General features: G+C 56.0%; 1 protein-coding gene across 4 annotated transcripts in view; it reads right to left on the reverse strand.

Annotated features, from left to right (window-relative positions):
• PPP2R2C (protein phosphatase 2 regulatory subunit Bgamma) overlaps nucleotides 1-20,756 on the reverse strand; it is a 147,702-nt gene that overhangs the window by 46,400 nt on the left and 80,546 nt on the right. For all 4 annotated transcript variants that reach the window (XM_058301234.2, XM_004472761.4, XM_058301233.2 and 1 more), the window contains exons 2-5: nucleotides 15,320-15,417; nucleotides 12,609-12,774; nucleotides 8,646-8,758; nucleotides 2,250-2,427 (exon numbers count right to left, since the gene is read on the reverse strand). In XM_058301234.2, the coding sequence (XP_058157217.1) occupies nucleotides 2,250-2,427; nucleotides 8,646-8,758; nucleotides 12,609-12,774; nucleotides 15,320-15,417 (555 nt within the window). The remainder of the gene's footprint in view (nucleotides 1-2,249; nucleotides 2,428-8,645; nucleotides 8,759-12,608; nucleotides 12,775-15,319; nucleotides 15,418-20,756) is intronic.

Consider the following 20,756-nt stretch of genomic DNA (forward strand, 5'->3'; position numbering starts at 1 on the left):
TGGGAATGTCGCCATCTGGCCTTGAGGGGGAGGTCACACAGCATGATGCTTCCGCCGGGTTTTAGCCGCTGACCCCAGCATCGTCCGCACAGACCGAGGCATCACCATGCAAGAGAGAAAGGGATGCCAACTCCCAGGTCCCGGAGAGTGTCTTCCTACTGCCCGCCCCCTCCCCTCCTTCCCCCCAGCCCAGGCGCAGCCCCCCAGCCCTGGGCTCTCCTCTCAGCACGAATCAGAACCGCCATCTGACGGCCGGAGGCCTCCAGCCCGTACTTGTTCAAAAAGGGTCTCAAAATTTCAGAGCAATTCCCCGGCTCAGCGTGGCGCGCGGCCGCCTCCCACGCCTCCAGCCACGCTGGAAATGAAACGCCTTTTCTAATTCCTCAGCTGCCGTCAGAGCCGTGCCCGCACCTGCCGCCCGCGGTCCCCATGCCTTCCCTGCCGAGGCGGGCTTGTCTCCGCTGGGCGCGGGCGGCAGGTCTCTCGGCCCTGGGACCCCGCGTCTTGTCACTGCCCCACGTGTGGCCGGGTTCCCCGGTGCCCGGCTCTCACCAGGGGCAGTTTCCATAACCACAACGTTCCCTGGAGACGCTCGGCTCCTTCCTCTGCCTGACGCTTAAATTTTCCAGGCAAGAGCGTGCACTGAGACGCCACTGCTGTCCCTGAGCACCGAGGCCTTCGATGTGTCGATCAATTAACATTAGTCACATCCACAAAACGGGAGGAGCTGCTCAGGGTGGACCGAGGTACAGGGCAGGGAAGGCGAAGGCAGCGGGGGAAGGCTCTGGGTGCCCGCGGGGCCTCCCCTCCATGTTCTCACCTCTGGGATGTTCCTGACCCCCCTCGCCTGGCTGGGAATCCATCAGCTGTTCCCCTCTCCCGCACACCCTATCAGCGCGACTCCCTCGTGTTTGCTTGGCAACAACAGCGCTGCCGGCTCCCTCGCCACCCACCCGCGCCCGCAGCCGCATGCCCGAAGGAGGCTGGAGAAGAGCACGAGCCGCGCGCACGTGTCCCACCGCCCCCGCGGCTCTGATCCCCCGCGCTCGCCGGCTCTACCTTTCGCTCGTTTGCTGCATCAGTGGTTTGTCATCTGTCCACTGCAGGAGAGCAAGGACGCCTGTCTGGTTCGGGCATTGAGCACGGGGCCTGGCGCACAGCAGGTGTGCAGTAAGGACCTGGTGAAAGCCGTGTTCTCCAGCCCCTAGAAGGGGCACACTCTGTGTCAGCTGCGGGGTGAGGGGACCAGGTGGACAGAACGACTCGGGAGTCCTGTCCTGGCACAGACCCTCTTTCCTTATTCTCAGGAATCTGTGCCCATGTCCTGTGGCCACCTTGGTACAGACGATCGTCATGCAGTGATCTGCTGTAGATGCTGCAAGCTCTCCCTCTGGGCTCTCCATGCCGCCCCCTCCTACCCACACCCAGCCCAGCCTGCCACCGCCAGCTACCCCCCCCCCCCGCATTACTCACTGGTCTCCTTGCTTCCCCCTCACACCGCCTGCCCCCACAGCCCCTCGGAGCAGAGTGCTCTCCAAAGCTGGCAGCATTGCCCCCTGCTTACAGCCTTCTTGGCTAATTATCTCCTGGCAGGGGCTAGAAGGGAGACAAACCCAACACAGAGCCATGTTACTTGTCTTTCTGTGACTCGGTTTCCTCATCTGTAAAAGGGGGAGCGCAGTGTCTGCCTCACCCCCTCCCCAGTGCTCATACAGCCACCGTTCTCCCCTCCCCAGTGGTGGGGGGCAGAGCCAATCCCACCACCCCAGCTTGCCCCAGGTACAGGGGATGCCAAGCAGGGGTGCTCCCTGGACCCCCCCCAGCTGGGCTCCCAACACCCTGACTGCCATGCTAAGGCCGGGCGGGATCCCACTGCTGTTCACGAAATACCGAAGGCGCTTGCTTCGGGCCTCCGGGAGGAGTCCAGGGGAGCCGGGGGCCCTCCTCCTCCTTCATGGGGGTGGGGTCCCAGCATGCAGGGACCCCCGCCACCTGCTGCTGGACCCCGGGCTCCTCCCTGGAGGGGGGCACAGCCCCGTCCTCTCTGCACAAAGGGGGCCCACGATGCCACCCGAGGGCCTCGTTCACACACCGCGAGGCAGGGGTCCCTCGTTTTGACCCGAGGCAGAGCGGAGCCCCTGGTGCCCGCTTCAGGCTAAGCCCCCCACCCCAGTCCTGTGGACAATGGAGAGCGGTGCCTGGAGGGGGTCCCGGGCTGCCCCCCGGGCGAGGGCCGAGGACAAGGATACTGAAGCTCCTGTCGGTGATGGCCAGGTGCCACAGGTTGATGCGCAGGTCGTCGGCCGACATGTACGTCTCGCAGTCGCTGTTGACGGAAATGGAGTTGATGTGGTAGGTGTGGCCATTGGCGAAGACCCTCCGCGGGCTCACCTCCACCATCAGGTCCATCGGCTTCAGCACGGGCACCTGCCACGCACAGAGGGGGGCGGTCAGAGTGGGCTCAGCGTGGGGCGAGGACGGGGGTGGGAGCCTCGGGGGGCGGGCCGGGGGCGGCATTCGCAAGACGCCACGGGAGCTCAACCCAGAGGCAGGGGCGGGCGCCCGTCCTCCACGTGTGGGAGGAAGTCGTGCCAGGGGCCGACACCCGTCGCCACTCGGCCCCCCCAGCCAGCTCTGCAGTGGCCCCCTGGGCCTGAGCCTTGTGCCGACACTGAGGACTGCGTCCCTTCAGTGGGACTAAACAAACTCATGAGCTCCCCCTTCCACAGAGCGGAGCTGTCCCCGGAAGCGACGGTCGGCATGGACCCCCAGTGCCACGGGAGCACCTGCGGGCCAAGGTGGCTAATCCACCGGTGAGCCTCCCCCACCCCCTTCCCCTTCCGCCGGCTCAAAGCCGAGGACCCGGGGTGCACGGGCTGGAAGGAGACTGTGTCCCAGCGGAGCCGGGCACAGATCAGACCCGCGGGCACCGGACCTCTCCATGGGGGAGAAATTAGTTTCTGTGTGTTCTAACCCCAAATGCTGGGATTTACTCATCATAGCCGCTGGTGCCAGCCTGACTCTTACCAATTCCTGTCTCGGAGGACCTTCCTGAGCCAGCATCGGTGGCTGGGACTCTGGGTCCCTTGGCCCTGAGTGTGCCCTGTCCGAGGTGACTCGCCTCTCCTCACCCCAGCACTCCACACACGCCCCGACCTATGTGTCAGGACTGTCTCTCTGTCCCAGGAACTGTGAGGTGCAGAGACAGACAGGTGGACGGGGCTGTGGCTAGTGCCCAGCCTGACCCAGACAGGATGCCCAGAAAATGCAGGTGGCGTGTCCGCCTCCACTTTCCTGATAAGGAGACCGGGCCTGGGTGAAGCTGATGGACCCAAGGCCCAGAGTCAGGCAGGGGCGGGGCCGGGCGGCGCCCAGGTGCGACCGGCCCCAGGGGGCTCTCGTGGCGCTCATGCTGGAGGCCCAAACCTGCCTGTCGGTCAGTCCCGCCCTTCACCGCTATGCCACCTCCCTGGGCCTCTGGTCTCCGTGTCTATGAAAGGGGCTGCGGAGTGGATGCAGCTCAGTGGTTGAGCACCTGCTTCCCACATACAGGGTCCTGGGTTCAATCCCCAGTACCTCCGAAAAAGGTGGGAGGCGCAGGCAAGGATGGTGCCTGCTGAACAGGTGCCGCCCGGGGCTCCCCGGCGTGGCGGCCACTGCGGTGGGGTTTCCGTGCGCACGGCCCGCGGGGCTGGGAACACGCTGGGGGGCACTGAGCCTTGTCTTGCTCACTTCTGGGGCCACCAGGGCCTTTGCCTGGAGCTGCCCCCGGCATGAAATGCACAGATCCTGTAGAGAGCTGCTCAGGGCTGGCATGAGGGGTGAAATGCAGGGAGGGGGTGAGGAAAGGCCAGGGACCCCCAAGCCTTCCCCTTGTTCTCCTCCAGGCCAAGTTTAGGGGCGGGTTAGTTTGAGATGCGCATGGCACAGAAAGAAAAATTCCAGATCCTGGGAGAGAAATGAATGGGGTTCCCAGGGGCCCCGGGCTCTGCCTCCAAATGCAGAGCGATCCAGATGTGATCCAGAGCAATCCAGATCTGATCCTAAGTGACCCAGATGTGATCCAGAGTGACCCAGATGTGATCCAGATGTGATCAGGAATGACCCAGATGTGATCCAGAGCGACCCAGATGTGATCATCGCATCCTCCCCACGGGATCTGAAACCCTCATAAACCTTGGGGAAAACGGATGTGGCTCAACCAATTCGGTTCCTGTCTACCATAGAGGAGGTCCAGGGTTCGATGCCCAGGCCTCCTGGTGAGGGCAAGCTGGCCCATGAGGAGTGCCGGCCCCGTGCAGAAGTGAGGCCCCACACAGGAGTACCGATCTGCATGGGAATGTCACCCAGCACGGGAAAGCCGCCCTGCGCAGGAATGCCGGCCAACACGGAGAGCTGGTGCGGCAAGGTGACACAACAAGAGACACACAAGAGAGAAAATAAGATGTAGCAGAACAGGGAGATGCAGTGGCGCAAGAGAGTAATCTCTCTCCCACTCCAGAAGGTCCCAGGATCGGTTCCCAGAGCCGCCTAATGAGAATACAAGCAGACACAAGAACCCACAGCAAATGGATACAGAAAGCAGACAACGGGAAAATGAGGGGGGAGAAATAAACCAAAAAATAAATCTTTAAAAAAAAAAATTATAGGAAAAAAACCAACAGCCTTCTTGGGGTAGGGGTGGGGGGCACCGTCACACCCCATTACTTCATGCTGAAGCTAACTGGCTTCCTTGCTTTCTCAGAATGTATTTATGATGGCCACTTCGACACCCACATATTTAAACACTTGTCCCTCCTTCCCAAGAACACTGATGAGGGTTTCCCATTTATGACAACTCACTGGACACTTGGACTGTGTGCACCGGTGAAGTTTCTTAGGAAAAGGTCAGTGGGTGGATTTGCTAACAGCGTGTCTGTGCGGCCTGGGAGAGGCGCTAGCACCACCCCTTGCATCGGGCAGCTGAAATTCTCCCCGGCAGCAGCACCCTTGGAGTTAAGATACCAACCCAGGGAGACAATCCAGCATTTTCCAATCACATCAGAATGCAGAAACTGGAGCGGGGAAAAGGAATCACCTCCCAGAGCTCGCCCTTGCTCATTCATCAGCACTCTGAAGTCACCTCCTCCATGCCAGGCCTGCCTCAGGTGCGGGGACATTAAGAAATAGACCCTGCGTCATCACCCTTGAGGCTCTGCAAGCCTCTTAGTTCACTGCGGCCCTAGAGCTGGGTGGGGCATGCAGCAGGTGCTCCATAAGCACCCCCTACATGCCAGGAATGGTTCTAGAAGCCAGGGTGTAGGGGATTGACTCACACCCCCCTCAAAAGACAGGGTCAAGTCATAATCCATCTTCCTGGGGGTGAGAACCCATTTGTAAACGGGATTTCTGAAGATGTTTTTATTAGTTAAGATGTGGCCAAAATGACCCAGGTTGAAGGCCTTATAAAGAGAGGACATTTGGCTGTGTCAGTCAATAGAAGCCAGAAGTCAGCAGGATCCAGAAGAGCAGATGCAGAGGATGGAAAACTGCCACATGACAGAGGACACCAGAACGCGAGAGACTCCAGGCGGGAGCTGGCCTGGCATCACCCTGATTTGGGGCTTCTAGCCTGGAAACCACGAGCCACTAAATTCCTATTATTAAGCCAGCCAATGCATGGTATTTGTCATAGCAGCCCCAGCAAACTAAGGCAGATTTCGATGCCAGGAAGTGGAGTGTTGCTATTACAAATATTTAAAAACGTGGAAGTGGCTTTGGAATTGGGCAATGGGTAGAGGCTGGAGGAATTCTGAGATACTTGATAGAAAAATCCTAGATTGCACTGAAGAGACCATTGGTAGAAATACGGACATTAAAGGCAATTCTGGTGCAGGGCTCAGAAATAGCTGCAGAGAAAGTTTCGGTCATCTTAGACAATACAGACATTGTCATGAACAGAATGTTGACAGAAGTAACAGATGTTAAAGGTGCTACTGGTGAAGCCATAGAAGGAAATGATGACTGTGCCATTGGAAACTGGAGGAAAGAAGATCCTTGTGATAAAGTGGCAGAGAACTTGGCTAAATTGTGTTCTGATGTTGGATAGAAGGCAGACCTTGAAAGCAATGAATTTGGTCCTTTAGCTGAGGAGATTTCCATGCTAAGTGTGGAAGGCACTGCCTAGTTCTTCCTCACTGCTTATAGTAAAAGGTAAGAGGAAAGAGATAAACTGAGGAATGAACTGTTAAGCACAAGGAACAGCAATTAATAATTAGGAAAATTCTCGGCCTATCCAGATAGCATGTTCTGAGACTAGAGACAGAAGCAGCTCCGCCAGGGCTCTCCCTGAGCATCTGGGAGGTGAGTTCCCAGAGAACAGAGCTCTGTCTGAGGGTTTGGCTGAACCCCGCTTTGCTAAGGAGATAGGCATATAACTCAGGGACCCAGGCAGCCATCTCAGAGGAAGTCAAATTAGAAATGCTTTTATCCAGGAAGGAGCTGGGGAAGACCTTTGTACCTGAGAGCTTGGATTCCAGAGTACTGCATACCAAACTGACAAGGCTTCTGAGAATTTTGTATGAGCAGAAGCCTGGTCTGAAAGGAACAAAGATGGGGTGAAATGAAGGAAAGATGACTTCAAGGGCAGAACTATGGAAGCAGAGGTCTGAGCCAAAGGGATCTTCTTGAGTTCAGAGAAAGGGGCTTCTGCCTGCACCTTTGGGTAGGGCAGGGCTTCTGCCCTGGTGCTTGCATGGGGTACTTGCAGCCTTCCACCCCAATACTCGGGGGGGGGGGACGTCTATGCACATCATTCAGGGAGCGAGCATGGTTGCGCTCTTGAAAGTCTGGGGCTCCTGCGCCAACAGGCCTGGAGGATAAAGCACTGATCCGCAGACGTCTCTCGGAACTTGGAATCTAACGGAGTTTGCCCTGCTGGGCTTTGAATGTGCTTGTGATCTGTGACCCATTTTCCTTCCAATTTCTCCCTTCTGGAATGGGAATATCTATCCCATGCCCATCCCACCATTGCATTTTGGAAGCAGATGACTTGTTTTCTAGGTTTCACAGGCCCACAGATGGAGAGGAGTTTTGCCCCAGATGGACCACACCCCAGCCTAATTTTGGATAAGACTTTGGACTTCTGGGATATTGAGATGGGGTGAATGCGTCTTGCCCGTGGAAAGAACATGCCTTTTTGGGGGTCCAAAATGCAGTCTACTGGGGACTAAATCATGTCCCCCCCAAAAGACATGTTCCAACCTAAACCTTTGAGGATGTCATTTTTAGTTAATATGTGGCCAGAATAAATCAGGACGGGCTTTACTCCATAGGAGTGGAGCCTGACAAAGAGAGCAATTGCAGAAGCATCAGTGAGTAGACGCCAGAGGTGGGCAGAAGCCAAAGGGCAGACGCAGCAGACGGCGTGCCGCGTGAGGCCAGCACCAGACCCGCCCAGGCTCCAGAGGAAGTACAGCCCTGCCCACGGCTTGACATGTGAACTTCCAGCCTCCCAAGCCGTGGCCAAGGAAAGCCTGTTGCTTAAGCCAACCAGTGTGCAGTACTTGTCACAGCAGCCCTGGCAAACCAGGACACAGGGAGAACGAGGTGGCCCCCCATTTGCTTCTCCCCGATGGAGAAGAAAGGAAACCAACGAGGACAGAGCCCTTTCCACGTGATGCCACCGGCCGTCCCCACGGCTCTCCTGGAGGCAGGTGACCTCACTCCCCCTTCTTGGAGCAGAATGATTTGGGTCCCGGCTCTGCACCTCACAGTCGATGTAACCAGTTGGGAAGCCCATTTCACCCCTGGGTTTCCCCTCTGTGAAATGGGGCTGGTAATAGCAATGCCAGCTTTTAGAGTTTTGGCGAGGGTCAGGTGAGTTATTCCACAGAGAGGGTACAGAAGATACAGTACTCACTACAGAGCCATTTATTTTTGCTCCAGGTGCAGAATCGTGGCTCATGCAGCCTGAGAACCGTGCCCAAGCTCACACTGTCAGAAAATGGCAGAGGAGGATTTGAACCCAGGACTTGGGACTCCAGGTAACTACAGGGGTCTTTCTCCCAAGTTTCACACTCTCCCCTGGGAGAAAGATGAGTCCTTTGGCCTTTTAAAGGTGCTAGGGACATGAGTTTCTTTTAGCACAGATCTGCAGCTTAACCTTCCCAGTCTCTTTTACACCAATTCCAGTGTTTCAAGCTGTAACTTGTAAATGTTACAAGAATCGCAAGTTCCAGTCTTCCCTCTGTGACCTCGGAATTCACAAAGCTCAACTAGCGGATTCTCCTCTGGTTCTGCCAGTAACTTGGCTGAGCAGCTTTGGTGAGTTGCTGCCTCTCTCTGAGCCTTAGTTTCCCCGTTTGTATAACTAGGGAGTACACGACTTGCTCGCGATGCTGCATGCCAGGTGAAAAGTGCTTTATGCATCTCACCTCATCCTCCCAAGACTCCCAGCAGAACAATTATCATCCCTATTTTGCAGGTGAGGAAACTGAGGCATGGGACAGGAGGCCACCCCACAAGTAGGCAGCCCAACCAGGATTTGAACCTGGCTCCTGTTTCAAATCTCTAAGGCCTCTCGAGTCCTAAAATGCTCATTCTTTTAAAAAGGAACCATAAACAAGCCTCCCACTTGCTGGAATCTTCTGTGCTCCCCATCTTACCTGTAGGGATGTCACTGTGGACAGGTCCTTGAGTTTCCCCTCTTCATCTTTTAGGTTATAGCCTTCGGGCCTTTTATCTCTTTCTGTGATCTTCCACAATTTGATAGTTTTATCTTTACAAACAGAAAAAGTAAATCAAGACACATAATCAACATCAACACAAAGAACAGGATATTCACTCTAGCCAACTAGGTAATGATACAGGCACCGATCAATTATGTTATTCTATTCTTGAACATGTAGGCCCTTTCGATTTAACTATTCTGCATACTGGTGCAGTGAACAACTTTGCAGTATAGATTGTTTGTCTCCATTCTCCATTGTTAACTTGCAATCAATTTCTAAAGGTGAGATTGTTGCTGTTAAAGGGTATGACACTTTTATGGGGAGGTATCAGTCTCCAAACTGATTTCCAGAAAGACAGCACCAACTCAGCTTCCTACTTTTTAAGTCCTTCATTGACAGAAGAGGGTAAATTATTTGCTATTTCTAACCCACTTCCCACCTATTCAGGGCTCAGCTGTCCAGCAGCCTAGCTTGTCTGGAATCCTGCCAAGAACATCAAAAGAGAAATCTTCAGTAGCCAAAACAACTATCACCATGTTCATGGGAAGGAAGGGGGTGTGTGAAGAAACTGATATCAATTAAGCACTTGACACATGCCCCATGTCGGGCAGCTAGGAAAGAGTGGAGGGGAAACGGACTTTGGCCCAGTGGTTAGGGCGTCCGTCTACCACATGGGAAGTCTGCGGTTCAACCCCCAGGCCTCCTTGACCCGTGTGGAGCTGGCCATGCGCAGTGCTGATGCGCACAGGGAGTGCCTTGCCACGCAAGGGTGTCCCCCGCGTGGGGGAGCCCCACGCGCAAGGAGTGCGCCCGTGAGGAAAGCCGCCCAGCGTGAAAAGAAAGAGCAGCCTGCCCAGGAATGGCGCCGCCCACACTTCCCGTGCCGCTGACGACAACAGAAGCGGACAAAGAAACAAGACGCAGCAAACAGACACCAAGAACAGACAACCAGGGGAGGGGGGGAAATTAAATAAATAAATAAATCTTTAAAAAAAAAAAAAGGAAAGAGTGGAGCTGGAATTCAAAGCTGGAGGTGGGCTGTGATATAAAACAAAGGCTTCAAGAAACAGACAGTGCAGGATCCTGGGAGAAGAGAAACAAGTGAGGTGGGTGCTACGGTCGCCCCAGCTAACTGTTGGGGGTAGATTCCAGGCCAAGGAGCAGGGAGGGTGAACCCCAACAGAGCCCAGGGGTCTGGCTGAGTTGGGGAAATAGTTGAAAATTCTGAGAGATCAAAGCAACTAGGAGTCCCTGGAATGAGTTCCAGAGAGGAAAGAAGTGCACAGAAGAGCTCTGAGGATGGGCAGAGGGTGTGCTGGGAGCCTTCAGCTGAGCAGTGATCAGGGCACACGTGTGAGGCTGGCAGGGGGCAGGTGCAACAATCCCGGGAAACCACACAGAGCCAAGACAGCTCACATCCCCCCAACCAGAGGGGAGGTGCCTTATAATAATCACGGGGTAGCGGGTAGAGTACTCAGATGGGCACTGTGTTAGTGGTGAGGCAAAATTAGTCTCAGAATAAAGGCTTCTCTGGTCTCAGTTAAGAAAGCTTAAAAGTCAGTCTCCATAATTTCAAACCGTTTCCAAGGAATTCAACTGTGCCCCAGAACAAAGCCCAAGAACATTGAAGGGAACACAAAAATATTCAGCACGCAGCAAGATGAAATTCACAATGTCTAGCATCCAAACAAAAACTGTCAGGCAGGCAAAGAAACAGGAAAATACCACCCGAAATGAGGAGGAAAGTTGATAGAAACAAACCCAGAAATGACACAGATGACAGAATTAGTAGACAAGGACATCAAAATGGGCATCTCAATGATATTCCATATATTCAAGAAGGTAGAGGAAAACATGACCATGTTAAAGAGATAAATGGAAGATATAAGAAACACCCAAATGAAAATCCTAGTGGTGAAAAATACAATGTCTGAAATGCAAAATACACTGGATGGGACTGACAGCAGATTGGACACTGTTTAAGAAAAAAATAAGTAAACTTAAAGACAAAGCAGTAAAAACTATACAAAAGGAAGAGAGAGAGAAAGCAGACTGAATTTAAGGAAACAGAGCATCAGGAAGCTGTGGGAAATCTCAAACAGCCTATTATCTGGGTCGGGGGTGCAGAAAAAATACTGAGGCCAAAAAGGGGCTTCCCAACAGTTCATAAAGCCAGTCTTGACCTCTCTGTGTCTTTGGGTGGGATGGGCTTGTAAATCCTCCACCCCACCCACCCCCTCACGGGTCTCTGTCTCCAGGACCCTCTGTGTGTCGGCACCCCGCTATGGATCTTTCCTGGGCCCTAATGGGATCCCCTGCCTCCCTCTGAAGAGGCGGCAAGCTGGAGAAGGTTGGGAGGGGAGAGGGGTGTTAGGGAGTTCCTAAAGGTGAGCTTTCCTTCCAGAGAGGCAGAAGGGAAATGGCACGTCTCCTTTAAATGATTTTTTTTTTTAAAGTGGCACTTGTTTAGGGCTTAGTAGAGCCAGGCCCTGTTCAGTATTTCATTTCATCCTCCCAATAGCCCCATGAGGCAAGGACAGTCAGTACCATGCTCAGATGAGGAAACTGAGGCAGTGACTGAAGCTCTTGCCAAAGGTCACCCAAGCTGCAAGTGGGGGTCCTGGATCTGAACCCAGGGGCTGGCGCCAGAGCGGTGCTCTCACCCGTTGGGTGGCCCGCCATCAGGGAGAACGTCTGAGCATCCCTGCTCCAGCTCAGGGGAAGGGCCCACTCACTCGGGGGAGCGCCGACCCCCTGCCAGGCCCTGTTTAGGGGACACAGAATCAGGTCCAGGGCATGCTTGCTTGGAGTCTGAGCTGGACGCATACAACCAGAAGAGCAGGTGTCTGCGAGGGTCAGGCCGGGGTCGGCAGGGGCCGGAACACCCACTGCAGGGACAGCTGGCTCAGCTGTGAGGTCAGGGAAGGCTCGGTGGCAGGTGCCACCCAGCGGAGGTGGAAGGGAGGAGGAGGGAGTGGCCAGGTGAGAAGCCGAGAGGGCTGGTGGGAGGTGAGCCCGGCCAGGCTCAGGAGCGCCTCCGAGGCTGCCCCAGCAGCGAGGACCTCCTCAGAGAAGGTGCAGGTGACAGCCTCAGGTAAGGTCATCGTGCTCCAGCAGTGCCCACTGGGCTCGGGACACTGGGTGGGCACCAGCTCACTCCATCCTCTCCGTGACTCCAGAGGAAGGTGCCTCCAGGTTGATGGACAGGTGAGGAAACTGAGGCCCAGGGTAGCAAGGTCACCTCCCCAAGGCCACAGGGCTGGGATAGAATCCCCATCTGTCCTCCACCCATCCCAGCCAACCTCTGATCAATGGGAATGGGGCCAGGGCAGGACCCTCTGGGAAGGTGAAGGAGGGGAGGACGGGCCTAGGGTACTGGACAGCTGGGTTTCAGCCCCGGTCCCACCACCAGCCAAGGCAAGATGGCCCCAGGAGCCGCTCCATCCCAGGTAGACCATGGAAGGGGAGGAGAACCAAGAGCCACCTTGGGGACCTGGAGGCAGGATGAGAAAGTGTCCAGCCGGGCTCCCAAGCCAGTGCTCCTTCCACCTCTGATCTGAGGGGTGGGGACAGAGAGTTAACTTTGTGTCACGTGTGCACTGTACTCACTGACCAGGTTGCCTCAGTCAGGACACCCAAGCTCCCTCCACCCTCAGAGAGGACACGGAGATGTCCACGATGGCATGACCTGGGATGGTGCAAGAGCCCACCTGTCCCACCACAGGGCAACGGCTGGGGAAGCTACGGCACAGTCTCCTGATGGACTCTACGTGCGACTCAAGTCATTACTTTCCGGAGTCCTAAAGATGTCGGAAAACGCTCAGGGTCTATGAGAAGTGTGAACCAGCAGACGCTACCCCAGTGCGAACGCGCACGGCATGGGGGGAGGCACCTCACCGTTGGTGGACAGGAGGGAGTGGGCGGCATTCTGCTGCGGGAGCCATTTGATCTTGTTGATCTTCTCCTCTATCTCCAGGCTCTTGAGATAGTCAAACTCCGGCTCGTGGCTCTGGAAAGTGCTGTAGACGTCGTACTCGCCCTGGCTGTGGGGCGCATTTTTACTCTGCAAGGAAACCCAGGAGAAGGGGCCTGAGCACCATGACTGCCAAGGACAGGTGGCGCCAGCCCCTGGAGGAGGGGATGGGATCGTTAAACTCACCCGGGCCCAACAGCCGTGACGACTGGGCGCCCAGCGGAGCGAATGGACCCGTGTCAAGGGGTCACAGGAAACTTGGTATGCTACAGAGCCAGGAACTTGCTGGTGATCATGGCCAAGGCCCTCTTGGGGATCCCATCTCATCGGACAAGTAAGCTCACATTGTATCGTGCGCCTACTATGTGCCAGCCCTGAGCTAAGTGTTTCCCATGCATCATCGAGGTCCTCAAAGCCACCCTCTGCGCTGGGCGCCACGGTGATCCCCATGTTACAGAAGAGCAAGCAGCGGCTCAGAGAGCGGAGTGACCTGCTCAAGGCCATGTGTGCACCATGTGGCCGTCACTCGCCCTGCTGAGGTCTGAGGCCAAGGCTGGCCCTGACCAGCTCCTAAATTCCGTGTTTCTAACTGAGCCAGGCTCGATGAGCGAATGCCATCTGCAGCAGAATAGACACTGGAGCAGAATATCCTGCAATATCAGGCTTTCCTTGGTGGTTCCCACCCCGGTTTAGGCAGCAGAGTTCCTTGTAATAAGGACCTTGCTGGCAGAACCCCCAAAATATTGAGGTGACTAAGTGCACCATGTGGACCAGGGGCCATTTTCCCAGCAGACAACTGATATGGATTATGTAAAACTACAACCACAAGCATAATTGCCTGGAACAAAACGACACCAAACCCAGCACAGTTTCAAGTACTTAGGTTGATTTTTAAAACTTATCTTGTCTTATTTTTATACGTATATACCTTTCCTGTTCCTGAAAACCTTTAAAGTTCTTCAATATTTTGCCCCTAATTCACTTCACGTCCCATGAGCACTGGCTATTAAACTGGTCAGCTAACAGGGAGGTGAAGAAGGTCAACCACCACACCAGGGAACCGAGAGTGCCTACAGCTGCAAGCAGGAGAATCGCATCCATCATCCACGTGGGATCTAAGCCCCCTCTCGATATAGAGGTGGAGTGGACATCACCATCCCAGAGTCCACAGGATGGAGGAACAGAGTGTGGATTAGAGTGGACTTACTGGTATTCTACTATGGAACTATTGTGACTAGCAATGGAAGAAACTGTAACATTGATCTGGAGAAAGTGGCCACGGCAGTTGCTGAGGGCAGGGAGAGGGAAGAGGAGATGTGATGTCAGGACATTTTCTGGACTTGGAGTTGTCCTAAATGATATGGCAGGGACAGATGCTGGACATTATATGTCCTGCCATAACCCACTGAATGGGCTGGGGGAGAGTGTAAACTACAATGTAAACTATAATCCATGTGGTGCAGCAGTGCTCCAAAATGTATTCACCAAATGCAAAGGATGTGCCACAATGATGAAAGAGGCTGTTGATGTGGGAGGAGTGGAGGGGGTGGGGGTATGTGGGGACCTCTTATATTTTTTAATGTAACATTTTTTGTGATCTATGGATCTTCAAGAAAATACAATAAAAAATAAATAAATGCTCAAAAATAAATAAATAAAATACCCAAGTTAAAAAAAAAAAAGTCAGTGTGACCAGAATTAAGAAAGAAAGGAGGAAAACGTTAGGCTGGTATCTACCAATTTAATTTTTCTCTACCATTTGGCCAAAGGGAGGCTTCGACTTGCATTCCGCGGCGCTGAGATAAATGCGCCCAGCCCGTGGCTGTCCCTAATCTGCCACGTGCCCTTGTCAGCCAGTGGAAGTCAGCTGGGCCCCCACCTCCTCACCTGTAAAATGAGGCGAAGGACAGCGCCCCACTGAACCCACTGGGTTGTGCGAGGGTCAGGGGAGGGCGCACAGGTAACGCCCGCCCTCAAGGAAGCTGGGCTGTGGGGACTCGGTCCAGCAGTCAGTGAAGGGGCGGAGGCTCTGCGATTGCTTCCTTCTCCCTCCTCCCCTCCCCCACCCTTCCCCTCCCCCTCCCTCTCTTCTCCTCCCCCTCCTTTCCCTTCTCTTCCCCCACCCCACTGGTTGGTTTCACACATTCTGTCTGGGTCACCAGGCTGGGTAAACTTCTGAATTCTCTGTCTGTAAAGTGGGGCGTGGACCCCTCCCCTCGTGGAGAGTAAAGGGCCTGAAGTACAGAGGGAAGGTAGCAAGATGTCTGCAAACAGTAGGTGCTCATTAAACTTGGGAGCTTAGCTCTTCAGTATCCTAGAAATGGTCCCCCCGGGGGAGCTCCGGGTGACGGCAGAGCACGCCCGCTGGCGCAGGGGCTCAGGACGTGGCTTGGTGAGGCCCCCGCGGGCTCCCTGGATCCCCAGCCCCTGCTCCCTGCATCCCAGCACTTTCCTTTCCATCCAGCCCCAGGGACTGCAGGGAGGAAGCGAGCAGACAGGGCAGGGCGGGCACGTTTCCCCAGAACGCGGTCCCCACAGCACGCCCCATGGTACCCCGTGGGTGGGGGCCCAAGCTGGACAGTGGCGCCCCACACCCCAGCCCCGCACCCCCACCTCCCACCAAGCCCGCTCGCACCTCCGGCTCCCGCTGGAAGATGACGACGCGGCCGCCCTTGTCACCCGTGGCCAGCAGCTCTCCGGTGTGGTTGAACTCGACCGTGGAAATGATATCAGCTGGGAGGAGCCAAGAGACAGGAGGGGTTGCTCATTAGATTCCAGGGGCCGCACGCTGGGGGGGGGGGCGGAGATCAGGGCCCCACAGCCCTGGACGGGGCCCCGGGGACACACGGGAAACCGAGGCACGGGGCAGCAGCGCAGCCCTGGGATGCCCTCCCGGCCCGTCCACGCTGGTTCAGGGATGGGATCCACTTTGGTCTCCCGCCTCCTTCCCTTCCTTAAAGCGGCAGCGTGAGGTTTTCCCACATGCTTCTCTCGGTGATGCAGATTCAAGTCTGACACTCGCTAGACCCAAATCCACAGAGACAGATTGGGCACCCTCTGGCCCCACCCAGTTCAGGGTCTCACAGGGGCCCCAGCTGTGCAAATAAACACGGGGTGGTGTTCTAGGGGCAGGTGCACAGGGGCGCTGGTGCAGGGAAGGTGGGTGGGAAAAGCTTCCCAGGAGCCCATGCTTACGAGGGAGGGGGGGCTTGCAGGGGAGTGGGGGAGGGGCAGGTGGACAAAAGGCCCAAAGCACCCAGTGGCCTGTGTCGATATCTCCACTTGACATCCTTTGGGGTGTGGCCCCTGCACTGGGGTGGGCCCATGGGGGGAGGTCAGGGGGCAGGAAAGGAGAGCACGTAACCCCAGCTGGCTCCATGGAGACGGGTGCCCCACGGGCACTGAATCCAAGCTCCCGAGGCTGGCATCCAAAGCCCCCGGATGCAACCCCACCTCCCGTCAGGAATCCCAGCCCCTCAGACAGGCCTGCCCTTCCCGGCACCTCTACAGACACCGGAGCCATCCGCACGCACACAGTGAGGCTGAGGGGGAGCTGTCCCCTCCCCTCCAGCCCAGCTCCAAGGGCCCCACCTCCAGGAAGGCCTCTCGGGTTTCTCCCCAGTCTTTGCTCCTAGAATGCTGAGCCAGCTTTGAATGCTCCTGGCACTGCTCTCTCAAATCCTTCCTTAGGGGGTTGTACCTAGAGACTGAAGCACCCAGGGTGGCCCTCCTGGGGGGCAGGTGCTCAGAGAGAAATGACAGCCCCATCTCCAGGCCTCAGTTTCCCCATGTGAACCAGGGAAAATGCCCTTTTGTCACCAACGTTCTTGGGTCCCCCGAACCAATGGGAACCTGAGGGCTGGGCCAAGAGCAAGTTTTGCTGAAGCCACCAAGTGATTTTTATTTGAATTTATTGCCTTCATTCGACAAGTGGAAGATTTCACGTAAAAATCCGCATTTTCTAGTACGTCTTGAAGAGTGGAAAGGTCTGGAACAGAGCCCCCCGTGCTCAGGCAGCAACATGCAGAGGTGGGAGCCGTGCCCTCTAATTCCTCACATTCCTGTCCCAGAGTCTCAAACCCGGGAATCCCCGCCCGAAGGTGACAGAGCCGCCCTCGCCGACTGCAGGGCCGCGCCCTCCTCCGGCAGCCCCCCTCCAAGGCTGAGCCACCTTCCCTCACCTGGTCCACGGCAGGCGAGAAGCTGCGTGGGCCTCCCTGCCCCGCGATCTAGCGCCCTTCGCTGCCAGGGCCATCGTGGAACCCCAAGCCACACCGTTATTTCTCGGCTCACTGGCCTCCCCGGGGCCCCAAACCCGAATTCCAGATCCCTCCCCAACCCCTTCCACCCCTCAGGTGATGGCAGCAGCAGCCTCCCACCCACTCGGGCCAAAGACCTAAGCCGCCGTGGATGCCCCCCTCTCGTGCCCCCACCCAGGCCTGCCGCTCGAGCTTTACAGTGTATCCAAAACCCAGCCACCTCTTGCCCGGACGCTGCGACACCTCCTCCTGGAGCGCCGAGCTTTCCTCCCCGCCTGCTGCGACCCGGCAGAGCAGCCCGAGGGCACCTGCAGCACCCACGTCCGAGCATGCCGCTCCCTGCTGAGACCCTCTTGTGGTTTTCCTATCTGGCACCGAGAGGAAGCCGAGGTCTCACGGCGACCCACCGGGCCTGGGTGACCTGCAGCCCCCTGGGAAGGCCACACGTGGAGCCCAGTTGCCAGCCCTGCCCTGCATCTGTGGCCTTGGCCGTGGACCGTGGCAGCACCTCCCACCCTGCCCCGACTCTCAGCTCAGCTGTGGGACGTGCTTTACTGAGTGTGATGTTGGCCAGCGGGCTGCAAGCAGAGGCTGGACGCGGTCTCGGGCACCGGGGCTTGCCGTGCTACGACCCTGCCAGAAGCAGGAAGTGCCCAGGCTAGCCCATCGGTCCTGGGAGGAGGAGGGCGGCAGCCGTGCAGAGCTGCCCCAGCTGAGCACAGCCGAGAGCCTGGCAGACCCAAGGGGCCCGGGCGAGCCGGCCACGCCTCCAGCAGCCCTCGCCGCACATGTGTGACCACCATTTATGGCTCGTGCCATGGGAGTGACAGGTTTCTAGCTCCTCAGAAGGTCACAGATACCCTCCCTCCCCAGGCTCGCCGCCCACCCCTCTCCACCTGGCACTTGCATTCTGCTCTCCTGGCCACTTCTCTAAAGAACCCAGGCAGCCTCTGTCTCCAGACCTGTCCTTCCTGCCCGGAGTGGATGGCCCCTGGACAGCAGCCCGCTCGTCCCCTTCCTTCCTTCACGCCTGCTCAAGCGCTGCCCCCTCGTTGAGCCACCTCTGCCCACCCCGTGGGAAAGCACAGCCCCCAGCACCTCGCCGTCCCCATGAGCCTGACCCAGCGTTCGGCTGTCGCCTTCTTTTGTCTACCGGCCGGCTCCTCCCATCAGAACGAGGGCCCCAGGAGGCCGGGAAGCTCGGTTCTTTGGGCTGGCAACTCCGCTCTCAGGACCTGGAGCGGTGCCTGCATGGCTATTCACATCTGTCCCACGGGGGGCCTTTTCTTTCTCCCGCAGGGGCCTTTGGGAGGCAGCCCCTGGTCTGTGGTGGCCCGAGCTACACACGAATGCCGCTTGGGCAGTGACAGGAAGGAGAGGGAGAAGCTGTTGGGAGGCAGAACGGCAGAAGGCGGCTCTTTGGGAACACACGGACGCGCTGAGCGTGGCGTCAGCAGCAGGCTGCGCGGGAGCCTGAGCCACCGCCCAGCAGTGCTGGACTTCTTGCCATCTCCTAGTAAAATCCCCTAAGGAGCAACGAGCAGGACATCAAATCGCATATAAAATGTTTTTAATTATATAGACCAGTGAGCACAGTCATGTGAAATAAGCCAGCCAACCGGGCTTGGGGAAAAAGAAGCCGGGGAAAAAAATCCCTCAACTGTTCACAGAGGTTGACCGGGGTGACTGGAATAAAATCACTGCCCCTCCTTTTTCTCCTTCTCTAGGTTTTCTAAGTTTTCTATAATGAACATCTATGATGATGATGATGGAAAAACAGCAACACTATTAAATTAAAACCCCAACGTAACATGGGGGCCCCCCAGCGTGAAGGCAGCCCATAAACGAGGGCGGTTTCCCGGGACGGGCCTCACGCCTGCCGGCAATTTATCACGCCGGCAATTTATCATTTCTCGGTCGTTTTCACACCCCTGCCTCTCCTGAACCTCGCGCCGGCCCTCTGGGGGCAGGACTCATATCTCCACCGGCAGCCCCCCCGGAGGCACCGCCTTGCCCTCCCTCTGTGCACCCGTCAGAGGTCCTGGGTTGGAGTCTCAGTCCCGGTGCTGTGTGGTCTGGGGAAGGACACTTCACTTCTCTGAGCCTCGGTTTCATCATCTGTCACGTGGTGATGGCAGGGGCGGCCCAAGGTTAGGGGCTCGAGTGAGGAGATGGGGCTGAGAGGCTGGGAAGGGGGGGGCACCGCTGATCCCAGGAATGATGAATTACCGGAATTTACTGGACAGAAGTTACGGCCTCCTCGAAACTCAGTGGCCAGCGCAGAATTCTGTGAGATAATTCATCGCCCAAACCTCACTGTATGGACTTGGGGTCCTGACCGTCACCCCCCACTCGTGTTCTGCAAACATTTACAGAGCAACCAGCCCACCGCGAAGCCCCTCCTACCCAGGTCGAGGAAGGGGTGGGGCACGAGTGACGCTGACCCATGTTTACAGTGTCTTGGCGAGCCTGCCTTAGGAGAAGTCCTCTCCCCTGACGCGGTACGGTCCCATCACTAAAACCTGAGCGCGGCCGTTTTGGTGGCCCATCCTCTCATCCCGGAATTTGTTACACTTACCCAGCCCCGATACCACCTCCTCCAGGAAGCCTTCCTGGACAGCCCTCTCCCCTCTCCCAATTCATGGTTTTCCCACAGCCAAGGTCTTCCACCCACTGTGCACCCTGCACGGCTACAGAGAAATGCACACGGGGTGGTCTAGTCTCTCTCCCACAGAGGGGGAAACGCTGGGGTATTTCACAGATTTGAACCCTCCTGGTGCCCAGCAGTCTCTGGAAAACAGAGGGCAACCCAACCCTGTGGAGGCGACAGTCACTCGGGCTCTCCACGGGAAAGTTTGCTTCCGGTAATGGGCCAGCAGCCCCTGTTGGATCAAATCTTTCACAGAAAACAACCATAAACCCTTGAGAAAAGCAAACTAGCTGAAGACACTCGAGTGTGACCAGCTGTCAGCAGACGTGGCAGGGGAGCTGGCAACTAGAAGGGAGCAGCAGTGGGCATCGTCCACGTTCAAGGGGCTAAGGCAGAGGTTGAGCCCCGTGGCTGCAGGGACTCACACAGAAAACCAGTCTTACCAGTTTGACAAGCCGGAAGTCAGAGTCTGTGACAAGCCAGCAGCTGGAAAGTGAGGGAGTAAGTCCTAGAAAGGAGAGACCCACGGGGGATCCCACACGTGGCACGTAAACTCCGCCTGAATCTCTGGCTGACCACAAGCCCTCATGCACAGGACAGACGACAAGCAGCCCAGCACAGCCTCAAAGAACGGGACTGAGATTTTAGCCGCTGTCCACAGAGACAGTTTGCAGTTCAGTCCAGTCAGGCTAACTGCCGGAAAAGCAAAACAAAATGCTCTTCGGAGAAACATAGTAAATCTTTATAGTGGTTTCTTTTACAACACCCAGGATACAGTCCAAAATTACTTGATATAAGAAGAAATCGTTAAACCTATCTTATACTTACGATAAAAGACAATCAATGGAAACCGACCCTGAAAGCTCCTGGATGTGGGAATTAGGAAACATTCTAAAAGTAGCTAATAACTACATTCAAGAATGTGAAACATGCTCAAACTGAATGAAAAGGAAGAAAATCTCAACTGAGAAAAAGAAACTACTGAAAAAGAACCAAATAGAAATTCTGTAACTGAAAAATACAAGATCTAAAATAGAAAATTCACCAAATTGCTTAGCATAAAATTTGAGAAGACAGAATTCTTGAATTTGAAAAGTCTATCAATAGAAATTGCCCAATCTGAAGAAGAGAGTCCAAAACAAAACAAAGGGAAAAAAACAACT

The sequence above is a fragment of the Dasypus novemcinctus genome, chromosome 1 (assembly GCF_030445035.2).
Source record: "Dasypus novemcinctus isolate mDasNov1 chromosome 1, mDasNov1.1.hap2, whole genome shotgun sequence".
Classification (NCBI taxonomy): Eukaryota; Metazoa; Chordata; class Mammalia; order Cingulata; family Dasypodidae; genus Dasypus; species Dasypus novemcinctus.